Source organism: Miniopterus natalensis, chromosome 15, assembly GCF_054644295.1.
Source record: "Miniopterus natalensis isolate mMinNat1 chromosome 15, mMinNat1.hap1, whole genome shotgun sequence".
Taxonomy (NCBI): domain Eukaryota; kingdom Metazoa; phylum Chordata; class Mammalia; order Chiroptera; family Miniopteridae; genus Miniopterus; species Miniopterus natalensis.
The window spans coordinates 21,618,139-21,631,782 of NC_142095.1; the positions used below are offsets into that span (position 1 = coordinate 21,618,139).

Here is a 13,644-nt window from a genome sequence, read left to right on the forward strand (position 1 = left end):
GTAAGAGTTATGGAAAAGAATATTAGACTAGAACAAGCAGAATGAAAGTACTGAAGGAGATTCAATTTTATATTGGTTAGGGCAGGCCTTATTGAAAAGTTGACATCTGAGCAGAGCTGAAGGAATTACACACAGTATAACTTGGGGTATGTATATAGCTGTAAGCTGGCTCATTCTCAATTTCTTCATTTTTAGTATTAGCTCTGAAAGGCTCTCTGGAAGTTCTCCTCTTTGGAAGTCTGATATTACACAACAGAAGTCTTCCATTTCAAATATCATGATCACTTTTGTTCCACACATAGAAAAAAGCTAAAGAAAACATTTCTTGATTAATATTATTTTTTAAAATTTAAAGCAGGAAACTAGAGAGGAGTAAATTCACTCAGAGAAAGAAGGAAGACTTGCTCTAGATCTCAGGTAAAAGATGGAGATTTATTACTATGAGCTCTAACACATTTAGATAAATCTGTCACATTTAAGTGACACAATACACTGCCATCCATGTATATGAACTTGAGTGACCAAAACTCACCTATCTAGTGCCTGCCGAGCCAACTGTTTCAGTTTATTTTGCAGAGTTTTATCAGCAGTTTCATAGGACTTAAGAAAAAAAGAGACAGACATTCTGAAGAATAATTATTTTTTAATTTCTGTGATCAATGATATTTCTAAGCAAAAAAATTAACCATGCACATTACACTTCTTGAAATTATGAAAGAATAAACCAAGACATTTTCATCCTTAGAGGTATCATTTAAAATAGTGTTGAAAACTTGTCATTGAGGTAAGCTTTAAGGCCACTTAATGTGGACAGGTGGTAACAAAGAACATACTGTGCGAGCAAGGTGCCACGGAAGGTGGAAACCTGAGAAGACCAGCCCTCACCTCCAGTCTCAGGTACCCACAGAAATGAGGCTAGACGGTTCTCCTGAACAAAACACCCTGGACAAAAAGTCAGGGCTCTGAACAATCCTGAGACCACTACCTTAGTTTTTAGTGTACAAAATTGAAAAAAAAAAGGAAAGGGGGCAAGTTTATTCTAAATTTGTGATGATGGATTCTTCCTGTAATAAGCTAATTTTAGTTATATGTAAAAAGGTTAAAAAACTACCTGTAATTCAGAAAACAATTGCCTAATGGCTCAATCTTAATGGTGTTAAAACTTTAACGAGATGTTAAAATCCATTATTAATTTTCTACTCTTCATCATTGTTTAATGAGTAACTTACATTCATGACAGTAATTTTTTCTTTAAGGAATTAAATAAAATTCACTAGTAAAGGGAGAAATTTCTTAGCATAATTCCACCAAATTTAACTTGTAGCAATACATACAGTTTTTAGACAAAGATCTACAGCTTCTGTATACAATTCTATAGCATCTTCAACATTCCCTTTTTCATCTTCATCAAAAGCTTGTGTAACAAGGAAATGGGCACGCTCCAAGTCCAACTGATGTTTTGATTTCAAAGGATCAGCACTCTTTGACTGAACTAGGATAGAAGAAAAGCCACAAAGAAGAAATATTACCTATATATCTACCTGGGAAACAACATACCATTTTAATACATTCTTTACCAAAACTCTATAATCCTTCATTTAAAAAAAATTTAGCACAGTAGAGTTGTGCTAAAAACCACGGAATTGTACACAACAAAAAGGTGAATTTTATGGTATGTGAATTATATCTCAATAAAACTGTTAACTTTTTAAAAAAAGCTTCACATTTTGTTTGTCTTTTAAAGATATATGGTGATCTTTTTAAAACTTTAACTTTGGTAACACCTTTCTGAAGTATGTACTAATCCCACTTATAAAATGAAGATACCAAACCTCAAAAATGTTAAAAAATCTAGTTCAGGGTTTCATAACCTTGGAACTACTGACATTTCTGATGGACAGTTCTTTGCTATGCACTGTCCTGTGCATTGTAGGATCTCTCTCAGTATCCCTGGCCTTTACCCAATTAAGATGACAGAAGCATACTCCCCACACTTCCCTACATCTCTCCAGACATTGTAAAATGTCTCCTAAGGGGCAAACTACCTCCCAGCTGAGAATGACTGATCTTACCTAAGGCTTCATAGCTACAAGTCAATTTAGATCTTAATGAATTTTTTAATGTTCAATGATCTCTGAACTTATTGGCCTCCTGCCTCCCAAGGGGATGCCCCACTGCTTCTGCCTTAACACCTTAGAACTTTGGTGTCACTGACCTCAGACACCACTTTGCCATCCACAATCCTGCGGGTGGTAGTCTTTTGGATGGATTGCATGGAGTTGCTGTTGTCCATCAAGATGGAAGTCCTTCCCTTCTTCCAGCAGGTGGCAACCTCAGCCTCTAGCTTGACCCTGATGTTCAGCAGGGCCTTGTACTCTTGGGCCTGGCACTGCCCCTCTGCCAGGGTCTGGGCCAGCTCTGACTCCAGGTGTACCAGGATCCCGTTGAGCTATTCCACCTGCATAGCATAGTGTGTCTCCATCTCCCTCAAGCTGTTCTCCAAACTGGCCTTCAGATTTCTCAAGTCCAAGTTAATTGCCAAGAACTGGACTGTACATTTCAGCTCTGTGAGTGTCATCTCAGCACTTCCTATCTCAGTGGACTGCAAGGCAACCACTATGACACTCTCTTCAATCTGCAGGGACCAGTACTTGTCTAGTTCCTCTCAGTTCTTCCAAGCCAGCTCATCATACTGAGCCCAGATGCCCGCCTGCCCACCATGATCTTGCTGAGGTCCTGAGATTTGGAGGCATCCAACTCCACGGTCAACCCAGAGTTGGCAATCTGGTTTTGTAGATCATTTATTTCTTCCCCTCCTCGTGGTTCCTCTTCATGAAGAGCAGCCCCCCCTTGAGAGCCTCAATCCCCATCTATAGCTGCAGCCAAGTGATATTGGTGTCATCAGTGATCTTCTGCAGCCCACTGATGTCACTCTCCACAGACTGGCGCATGGCTACATCCACCTCATACTTGACCCTGAAGTCATCATCAGCAAGATGGGCATTATCAATTTGCAGAACAATGTGAGTACTGTATATAGAACTTGCAAAGATCTGAGCCCTCAGGTCCTTGAAGTTCTTGAAATAATGTCTGTCGCTGACATGGGTTCCTTCTTCTCTAGGCGTTCCTGGATTTTGCTCTCTGGTCTCTAGGCTTCTCATCCTCTCCAGGTAGGAGGCCATGTGGTCATTTAGGCATTGCATAGTTTCCTTCTTGCTCTGGATGTCCTCTATGCCCACCACACCCCCGGACCACCAGCAGCCCTACATGCTACTCTGTGTCTCTGTGGGGGACACAGAGATCGCAAGACCAACCCCCCAGTGCCTGCACAGATGCTGGCTGCACTGCTGGCTGGCTGGGTCTGGTGGCTGGGTGACTGCACAGAACCCAGGGTTTGGTAATTGGTGTTGGAGCTGGAGTGGGTGCAGAAGCTCATGTTGTTCAGGGAGGAAAATGAGAGACCAAGACTCTGGTTCAAGCTGCCTCAACTTAGATCTTTAAATTCCAAGTTTTGAGTTCTTTATTCTACACTGTTGAATTTCAAACTGTTACCTTTTCCCACCCAAAAGGCAACTTATCTCTCAAAAGTCTCTACTGTCAGATTTTATATGTTTTAAAAACTGGGTTTCTCTTCTGTTTAAAATAATAATTAAGGAAACCATTTAATTTTCTACATATTACATTCCATTTGTTGAATAAAATGGGTCAAAAAGCTGGCAAAACCATTAAGGTTATGCTTTAAAAATCCTTTTGAACTTTACTTCTGTTTCACTGGCAAATCTTTAGAAGGGCAGTCTCATTCTGTGCCTCACTGTCACATTTATAAATTTAAGAACTTCATTTACTTGGTTGGGAAAATAAAGTTCCTTTGAATTCATTGGCATTTTGAATACATGAATCAATGTAACTTTTTTCAAGTACGGCCTTGATGCACAGGCAGCCCACATTTTAATACATACAATTTCTGGGACCTGTCTTAAGTGAAACCCCGTTGTCTTTAAGGGGACTATCATAATAAGAAATCTACTTTGTCCTAACTATGTGCTTATAAGTACTGCTCCTATCTATTCAGAATGAGTGGTGGAATGTAGCACGAAGTCTATCAGGTAATGATAAGCCAGTGATTTTCAACCGGTGTGCCACAAGAATTTTTAAAACATGCAATACCTGACTATTTAATCAGGGGCACTGACCTCTTTTCCCTTAGACTGTCAAATGAAAAAATGATGACAGCCAACACAATAGCTGTCTGGTGTGAATGAAACAAAATTATGCCTTTTTTTGGGTCAGATCAGCAAAAATTATATTTTTTAGTGTGCCACCAAATTTTAGTAATTAGATTATGTGCACCATGAGATGGAAAAGGTTGAAAATTGCTTGTAGCTTTAGTATATATGGCCACATGAAAAAGGGTTAAAAAAGAGTCCTTAGTGAGATGAATGCATTTCTAAAACAAAATGTCAATAGGTGGTCATTTTCTTTGCTACCCATGTGAACAGCAGATTTTGACAGAAACCACTAATCTCTAAACAAAACTATGATTATTAAGCCTATGTGTCCTTGCTTTACAGCATTTGGCACACTGTTTACATGTCGCTTTTCCAAGATACGGTTTTAAAAAAAGGGTTTATAAGGTCTTGAGGTCGATGATACCGATACAGAAGAGACTATGAACCTACTGCTGAAGTCTTTAAACACTGAAGAGTAGTTATTTAATCTTAATATCGAGAGGCCATGTCACAGATATTTAAAAAGCAGATTTTAACAGGGTCCCAATCTTGACTTTGCCAATGATACAGTCAGAATGTATATAATTCACCATCTCTATACCTCTGGGAAAATAGAAGGCTGGACTATATTATCTCCAAGTCCTTCTACACAGATCTATTACTTATTTCCATGTTATGACTTTTAAAGATGTGATTACCAAAAGAAAAAAGAGAAACATAGAGGGGAAAGTAAGATGTGATAGAAGAAAAGAAAAAAATACAGTGACAAGTTCAGTAGTCTTCTACTAACCTGCTGAATGTAAAGCCTGAACTCTTTCCAGGTACTCATTTATTTTTTCTTGAATGCGTTCTAGGCTTGATCCTGCCATCTCAGCATAAATTAAGGCTTGTGCAGCTTCCTAAAAATAAGAATTCAAAGGAATCTAATATATGAATTACAATTTGAATTTTCTTTACCACTTTCTAACTCACTATTGGTTTCTATGAATGACAAACCTAGAATGTCCTTAAGATACTAGCAATTTCATTTATAAAGTAAATGAGTTATATAATCCTCCAATACCTTTTCTTCAGTTCTTAATGCTCTAAATTTTCTCATGCTGTTGAAAATTTATGAACTCAACAGGAGGGACTGACTATAAACATTTTCTTAGAATAGCTGTGATTTTTATGTTTCCTGTTTTCCTTTTTCTTTCTTTATGCAGTAGGTCAGACTTAAAATTATAAACCTTAAAATGGTGAACTGAGCCTTAAAAGCATTAGAACAGATAACAATAACCAATAAAATTAAATGTCAAGAAAAGATAACAAGAAATTATAAAGGTTAAATATCTCATAGTAGAAAGAAAATATTTTTCTCCACAGAAAATACTGCCAAATGGTGTCACATTTTAAAGCGGATTTCGGTTGTATGAAATCAACTTATTTTAACTAAGAAAACCTGAGTTCGCCTTCCAGTTATTCATTCTATAACTGCAACAGCCAGTTATCCCGCGGCTCGTGAGGAAGAGCCCCCTCCTCCCCACCACCGCCTCAGGATGGTCACCAATGCTATTACCGAGAAGGACCGCAGAGAGATTTCTCCCAAGAGCAGCACCCTCTCTGCAGCAACCTAAGCATGTGCACTGCATGAAGCCACATGGCTAACTGTCTGCATCCAAGGAAGCCATCCACTGAACGTCACTTTTTGAATTCAGTTATTGGAGTAGTTGTTTCATTGAACCTAACAAAATCATTAACAGTCTAAAGGCTATGGGGGGTACAAAAGCTATGATTTCCTCAGATTCTGTAACTCAGATATTTCAGAGAAGAAAAAAATAACTTTACATGTAAATACTAAACATTGTATCTTATGTACCATCATTATCTAGATACATTATAGCTACACTTCACTTCAATAAACTGTTGTAATATATATGTGTATAAATATGTATTTTAACCTGTATTATCTTGCATGTAAATATCGATTTTCAAATTATCTTGCTTAAAAGAAATAAAGCCAATTTTAAAAACTGATGGTATTGATTTCATTTTACCCATTTCATTTCTATTTGAAAAGTGATTAACAATTAAGAAATCCCTTACAGAGCAGTATTAAGACAGTAAACACTAAGTATCTTGTAAAGTTTCTATAAATAGTTCCTAGAAGCACAACCACTTCTTACTTTCTCAAGAATAAAAAAAATTCTTCCTAATGACATGTATATAATCCTATAGCAAAACAAGAGGCACTGCATAGTATTTTCTTTTGCTTTAGGAAACGCTCTTTTATACGGCACCTTTTTAACCTAGGGATAGTTACCAGTTATTTCACAAAACTAAAAGACAGAATTTTACTTTTAAAGAAACACCATCCTCATGAAATTGTCCAAAAAAAAAAAAGTCCTAAAGAAATGATTCTGAGAATTCACTTTTGACGGGTTGGTCTGTGTCCTGCTGTGGTTTCTCAGCAGTCCATCAAATTAAAAATGTCAGCATGCTCTCTGGAAGGTGGTAGACAATGAAGTCAGCTCAATCCAAAGGCAAAAAAAGTAGCTGAACTTTCCATAATAAAGTAGGAGTGTGCCGCTGAAAAGCTACCTAGGCACCAACGACCTAAGAATCACCACACTGAGATATAACTAAAGTTCACTCAACGTGGAATTCTGTCTTATTAGTGACAGTAAGAGATAATCTGAAAGAGAGTTGAGTTGTCATTAATTATAGTAACCTCAAAAGCATAAGAATGTACCACCCAGAAATATCCTCAACTTCCAAAATTTTAATGCAACATTGGTGAGCATATTTTCCCACCACCATTACATCATACATTTATGAGTCACTGTATATAATACTATTTTATTTTCCTTAAGTTTATTTATTTTAAAAGAGAAATGCTACCACTCAACTCCAAAAAAAGAAAAGAAATGATTCTGAAACAAAAGTTTCTGAATATGTATTATAAAATAAAGGCAATTAAAATATTAATCCGAGAAAAGCAAACCACATCATTATTGATAGCATATCCATTCACGGAAAAAAAAAGTTACTACTACCTGTGTGATCAAAGTCCAACATCCTTTCTAAAAGAAAAGGAACTAATATGATAAAGATACAACCACCTCCACAAGGCGGAAGAAGGCGTGGCTAGAGCTGGGGGTGTGCTTGCAAATCCTCAGGGATGGAGAGCAAGGGGGCTGTGGAGGCTCACGCTCTAATTTAATAATTCCGCCCCGAGTAATTTATACAGAAGATCAAAGATGTGTAAAGCATTCGTTTATAAGGATATTAATCAAACCATTACTACGATGCTAAAAAACCAGGACGAAACCTAAAATACCCAACAAGAGTTTGTAAATGAATTACAGTACATCCACATAATGCAATGCTATGCATCTATTATTAAAATATTACGGAAGTAAATGTAATGACTTGAAAAAGTTCAAATAAAAGGAACAGGTTATAAGTAGTACCAACAGTACGATCTAGATTTAAAAAAAAAAGGTGCGCACACACATGCATAGAAACACAAGCACAAAGATATACCATCAAATGCTAGGATAAAAGACGTTTTCTTCCTTTTAAATTTACTTTTTATTTTCTTCAACGAACGTGCATTATTTTATCGTATATTAGAGACCACTTCCCAGGAGCCATAAATCAGGACCAAGCGACAGGATTAGCTAGCGAGTAACTACCCAGACCTAACCACTGCCGCCACGAGCAGCTCACCCGCGGGCACTGCCGGCCGAGGCTGCAGCCGGACCGCCCCCGGCGGCAGAGGCCCGGGGGGCGCGGGGCCCGGCCTCCACCGCCCGGCCGCCCCCCCCCGAGGAGCGCGCGAGCAGGAAGAGGGGGAACGCCGGGTCCGGCCGGACAGGTCGCCGCGGCCCCGGACGCCGCCCCTCGGCCTCTCCGACGGGACCCGCGGCCCGCGGCTCACCTTGTAGTAAAACACAGCCTCGGCATAGCGACCTTCGTGGTCGCGCTGCACCGCCAGCCGGGCGAACTGCACGGCGTCCCGCTCCAGCGCCGACGAGTCCATGGCGCCGAGGCCCCGCACCTGGCGAGGGAGCGCGACCCTGACGCAGCGGCGACACCCCGGCGCACCTGGCAACCGGGGCGAGGACTTCGGGGCGCCGTGCAAGGACCGGCGCGATTTCCTTTCGGCAGCGGAGGAAGGAGAGCAGACCTCCCCGGCTCGGGCAGCCGCGACGCCGCGCCCCCACGGCGTAGCTCCGGCTCCCAGCCCGTGGGGCGGCCCGGCTCCGCGGCCTCCGCGCCTCCCGCCCCGCCCACGGGGCTACTGAGCAAGCGCAGCCTGGCCGTCCGCAGTTTCCCTCGGGTTGGGGCGGGGGAGGCCCGACTCCTCCCGGGAGTACACAGGGGGTGGGCGGGGCCGGGCCTGCCGGATGCGAGCGTGCACGTGGCCGCCACGGCTCCGCGGATTGGGCGGGCGGAAGCAGCACCAAGTCCCGCCCCGGCGTTTCCGCCGTCCGCGGGCGGCCCGCGCGGCCCGGGGAGGCGGAGGCGGAGGCTGAGGCTGGGGCGCTGGGAGAGGGGCGCATGCGCGTTACGTCCCTTCCCTACCCGCTGAAGGGAAGGCTCAAGGAGCCGGCAAGAAGCATTTCCTGACTCGTCTGCGCTGGTATTTTACAAATTAGGGAAGTAAAATAAGGAGATTCATAGGCTATATCGGATCCTTTTCAGGTACTCCTCAATAACGTTTATTTCCCATAAGCCAATCATGACCCGATACCCAGCACCCCTAGTGTGTACCCCGCGCAGGGATGGAATTGTCAACAAACTGTATTTTCACCTGTACCGACCCTTAGGTTAACTTGATGCTGTTGTAATAAAATAATTAGGTGATTATTTGATTAATGCCTTCTCTTTCTAAAAGTTTGCATTCAGCAGTGATAAAAAACACTAATGAACTAGTGATAGGCGCCACAATACGGTTGAAACAATTCATGCCGAGTCAAAGAAGCCAGATGCAAGGGCACAGACCGCACGATTCTGTCGATGAACAAGTGTAATCAATAAGGCCAGGAGTCAGATCGATGCCGGGCAGGGGACGTTTGGGGTGACGGAAGGGTCTTGATGGCGGTGGTGCCAAAGGACCTATCGCACTGTACATTTTAAACGTGTGCTTTTCACCTCTTTCTTAATTATACCTCAATACATTTTTAGTCATTTGGTCTGTGTTTAAATGGAACTAATTTCTTAATTTTCCCACTCTTTCTTCATATGCAGAGATGTTGATAACTATCCCCCCGGCCTGCTGTGAGGAGCGCAGGTGCCCGGCAGAGATGGTTCTCGTCCTGGGGCAGGGCCGTTTTCTGTCCTTACCTGTCTGGTCCCAGCACTGACCACAAGCCGCCCTGCAGAGCAGCTGCTCAGCAAGTGTCTCAAGATGCTGAATGAGTGAGCTCCCTGCTGAGTATGTGCAGTGCACTCTCCCGCATCTTGATTCTGAAGAATGAAATATAAATTCCTTAGCACGGAGTAGAAGGAAGGCCCTTTACAATATGTGTTCAGACCACATTCTCCAAGTGTTTGCAGGCACCGTCTCGAGCAAATCGACCCCCAAACTGGGAAAGGCAGCAGATGAATGCAGTTTTACTCACTCAAAACTGGACTTCTGTGTCTGATGCTCCCCCTCTAACCCAGCTTGTAGAAGTCCTAGTCCATCTTGAAGGAAGCCTGACCCAGCACTCCCAGATCATTGTGATGCATCTTTGAACTTATTTACTCCCTATACATTTAATCTTCATTCCTTGTTCATTTTTTCAATGAACGCTGAATGCCTGCTTTGTACCAGGCATAGAGCTACACATGAATGACACAAAGACAAATAATAGAGTGAAGTAAAGCAGGGTAAGCAAGTCGAAGCTTCAGAATACCTGTAGGCTTAAAGTTGAGTCTTCCAATCCATGAACACTGCAAACCTCTTCATTTATCCAGATTTTCTTTAATTTCTCTCAGTGATGTTCTATCGTGCACAAGTCTCACACGTCTTTTGACAAAGTTGTCTCTAAACATTTCATATTTTTAATGCTATTTTAAATGGTATTGCTTATTTAGTTTCAATCCCCAATGGTTTTTGCCAGCATGTAGAAATAGATTGAAATGTGTATATTAACCTTGTATTCTACAATCTTGAATTATCCAGAAAACCCCGAGACTTTGGTGGTGCAGCCTCATGACAAGCCACCCCTGTGGAATGTTAGGATGTCCAATAGCATCTCCACCTTTGCCAGGTCTGTGACATTTACCACAGTAGATGGAATTTGTCCAGCGTTAAAGACTCAGTGCTGCTTGGTCACAGCATCTTCATCCTGCATGTGGGAGCCCACCCACAGGGAGAGCTGGGACAGACCCAGAGAGAGGGTAAGCTTGAGAGACACTGAGCACTCACTCCCAGCTCAGGAAGCCCCATGCTGTTGGCTATTGATTCCTCGGTTCCTTTCTACACGCAGCTTCATAGCCAGGAGCAGCAAAACAAAGTTTTGAAATCCAGGCTCGTCAGGGGGCTTATGGAAGTAGCATTGCTCTGCGAGTCTGTAGGTGGAAGAGAGAGCATTATTATTAGTTGGAGTATTACTCTTTTTAAAGCTGTCAGCCCAGTAGTGGTCATTTATTACATCAGTCAACATATTAAGAATTCTGTCGGACAGACAGAGGGGATTAAAACAAAGTGACCCAAAGAGCTCACAGTGTAGGGAGTGGGACATAAATAAGCCAAGAGTTCAAGCACCACTTGATCATTGCTGAGAGAGGGGTAAGGTTGGGGGGCTCTCAGGGCCAGAGGAGCAGAATCGAAGACATCCTGGGGAATGTCACACCATGTCTCAGAGGAAGGGATGCTTGAAGTGAGCCCGAAAGGCAGGAGAAGAGCAAAGCAGAGAGAAAGAGAGGGATATTTCAGGCTCAGCCAAAGGCAGGAGCACTGAGCCCAGTGTATGGGGAGGATTATGATCCATTGGTTCTGGCTGTGAGGAAGTCCAAATCAAGATGTACTGTAAGTATAAAATTTATACCAGATCCCAAAGACTTAGTACGAAAGAGAATGTAAAATATGTAATTATTTTTATATTGATTACATGTTGAAATGATGCTATTTTAAATTTATTGTATTAAGTAAACTATATTTTAAAATAAGTTACACCTGCTTTTTAAATTTTTGTGTGTGTGTGTTTACTAGAAAATTTAGAATTATACATTTGGCTAACATTTTCTTTCTTTTGTCAGCATTAGTCTAAGACATTCTATCAGGGCATTTCAGACTGTAATACACGCTTTTCAAGCAACATTGTAGTGGTTTTCTAGTCATGCTATAAATGCAAATGCAGTTCCCATCCCTTTTCTCAGGGAATCAGAGGCTGAAATGGATAAAAAGTAGTCTTATTGGAAATATTTGTAAAAGAAAGTGGAAGGAAAACAGATTGGGAAGAGGAGCTGTCAGTCTGCCATGTAGACCTGACAAAGTCTCTGCCAGTCTAATGGGAAACTCCAGAGCCGATGATGTTCTTTAGAGGTGCCTTCTTTTGGTACAGATGCTCAGGCCCTTGTACGGCTGCTTTGCTCAGTTATTGGTTGGGAGCTGTCCAAGAAGAGCATGCTTTTCATGGAAAGCTGAAGGCAGCATGACCATCGGCTAACCACACTCTTCTCAGCCGGGCAGGGAGTTCTTTCTGGAACCCGGCTCCGAGCAGAGCAGACTCTGCAGATGTGCAAAGTTGGCTCATGATATTTAGAAATAATTAGAATTACTTGTTAATGAAAAATCAGAGATTTTCACACCAACATTTGAGCTTCTGGCTTCTCTTGGGAAAAGAAATACCAGGCCCATGTGCCTTTCTTGGAGCAACTCTCTAGAGCTGAGCAGATCATGTTGGGACCTGAGCTCTACAACTCACTTCTTCCACCTCGCCTGGTTTTCAGTGACACTCTTTGCCTGGGGGACAGAGCTCATGTGCCCTGAGGAGTTCTAAAGAGGCATCAGATTGGAAATTATTGTACCCTGAAATTCTCCCAGAGCAAAATTTATAGCAGGTGTGAAATAAATGTTTATTAAATGGATAAATGAGTGCCTTAAGCCCCTGCTAAGGCAACGTGCTGACACTCACATGTAGTTCCCCAAGAAGACACAAGGTGGTAGTGTGTGTTCAGAAATCCACCTACATCTGAGCTGCATCTACAAAAGATTAACATTAACATCGAATTTTCTTGTCATGGGATGTAAAATACAGCATCGGGGATACAGTCAAGAATGTTGTAATCACTATACATGGTGTCAGATGGGTACTAGATTTATCAGAGTGATCCTTTTGTAAATTGCATAAATGTCTAATCACTATGTTGTACACCTGAAATGAATATAATACTATGTCAACTATAATTGAAAAATAGAAAATTATTTTTTAAAATCCTGATTTTATTTAAAGGTATGACTTTGAATTCAGTTGGCTGTGAATGCATGTGCATAACTTCTAATAATGTATTGTAATTTTATACATATCCCAATGTGTATAGTATCTTTATCTACACACATGCACACATATATAATAAAATGTTTAAAATGAAAAGATACATATTAAGTAAGATATGTACATAATTAACACATGTAATTAGAATATATACAATATGAATAAATGGAATTATAATATATAATAGAATATATATGTATATATAGTTAAAATATGTTTATAATTAGATATACAATTAAGGTATACATATGTATTTAGTATCTATTAATTATATATGCAATTGAGATAGATATGAAATTAGGACATGTAATCAAATGTATATATTTATTATAAACAATTAGGATGTATATAATTATGTTGAACCATATGAAATGACTGTTGTCTCCTTCAAAAACAGCAATTTTATAGAGTTGAACCTAATGTTCCAAATGGGCCAAAATTATTATATCTGCTCAAAAATAAAGCTTACCTTGTGTTCTCTTTCACTAGAATAATCTGTTCTCAGATTCTAATGCCCCAATCTGTCAATGACACGAAAAACTGGGCTCTTATCAGAGTAAGTGAGCCAATATGACCAAGAAACCAAGGACCAACAGTTATTTTTGCTCTTCCCATGAGGGAGGTCACAGGGTGGTGTTTGTGGGGAGGGAAATTATTCCATTTTCCCATCACATGGGGAGGAAAGGAGGTCACTGGAATTTGGTGGCTTCTGTAAGAAGTCAGGGACTAAGGCATCAAGGGTGGAGTCTGGGGGTGTGTGGGTGCACCTCAGGATCACCCACCTGCACACAGATAACTCATAAAAGCTTTGCGTCCTTACAAGACATGTGAGGTGGGGGAGCCTAGAGAAGCAAGTTCAGACACACTGCAGGATCAAAGGCAAAGTATCCTGAAGGGTCATAGAAGGAAAAATTAGGAAGGAAGAAGGGAGGGAGGGAGGGAGG

The 13,644-nt window shown here is 41.1% G+C and overlaps 1 protein-coding gene and 1 pseudogene across 4 annotated transcripts in view; both read right to left on the reverse strand.

Annotated features, from left to right (window-relative positions):
* CAPN7 (calpain 7) overlaps nt 1–8,298 on the reverse strand; it is a 34,886-nt gene extending 26,588 nt beyond the window's left edge. For all 4 annotated transcript variants that reach the window (XR_015715699.1, XM_087824931.1, XM_087824930.1 and 1 more), the window contains exons 1-4: nt 8,152–8,298; nt 5,020–5,128; nt 1,335–1,492; nt 533–600 (exon numbers count right to left, since the gene is read on the reverse strand). Coding sequence is in view for 3 of the 4 variants with exons in the window: in XM_087824931.1 (XP_087681057.1) it covers nt 533–600; nt 1,335–1,492; nt 5,020–5,128; nt 8,152–8,253 (437 nt within the window). In the remaining variant the exon portion in view is untranslated. The remainder of the gene's footprint in view (nt 1–532; nt 601–1,334; nt 1,493–5,019; nt 5,129–8,151) is intronic.
* LOC107546097 (keratin, type I cytoskeletal 18 pseudogene) lies at nt 1,519–5,013 on the reverse strand (annotated as a pseudogene).
* Nucleotides 8,299–13,644: the final 5,346 nt, after the last annotated feature.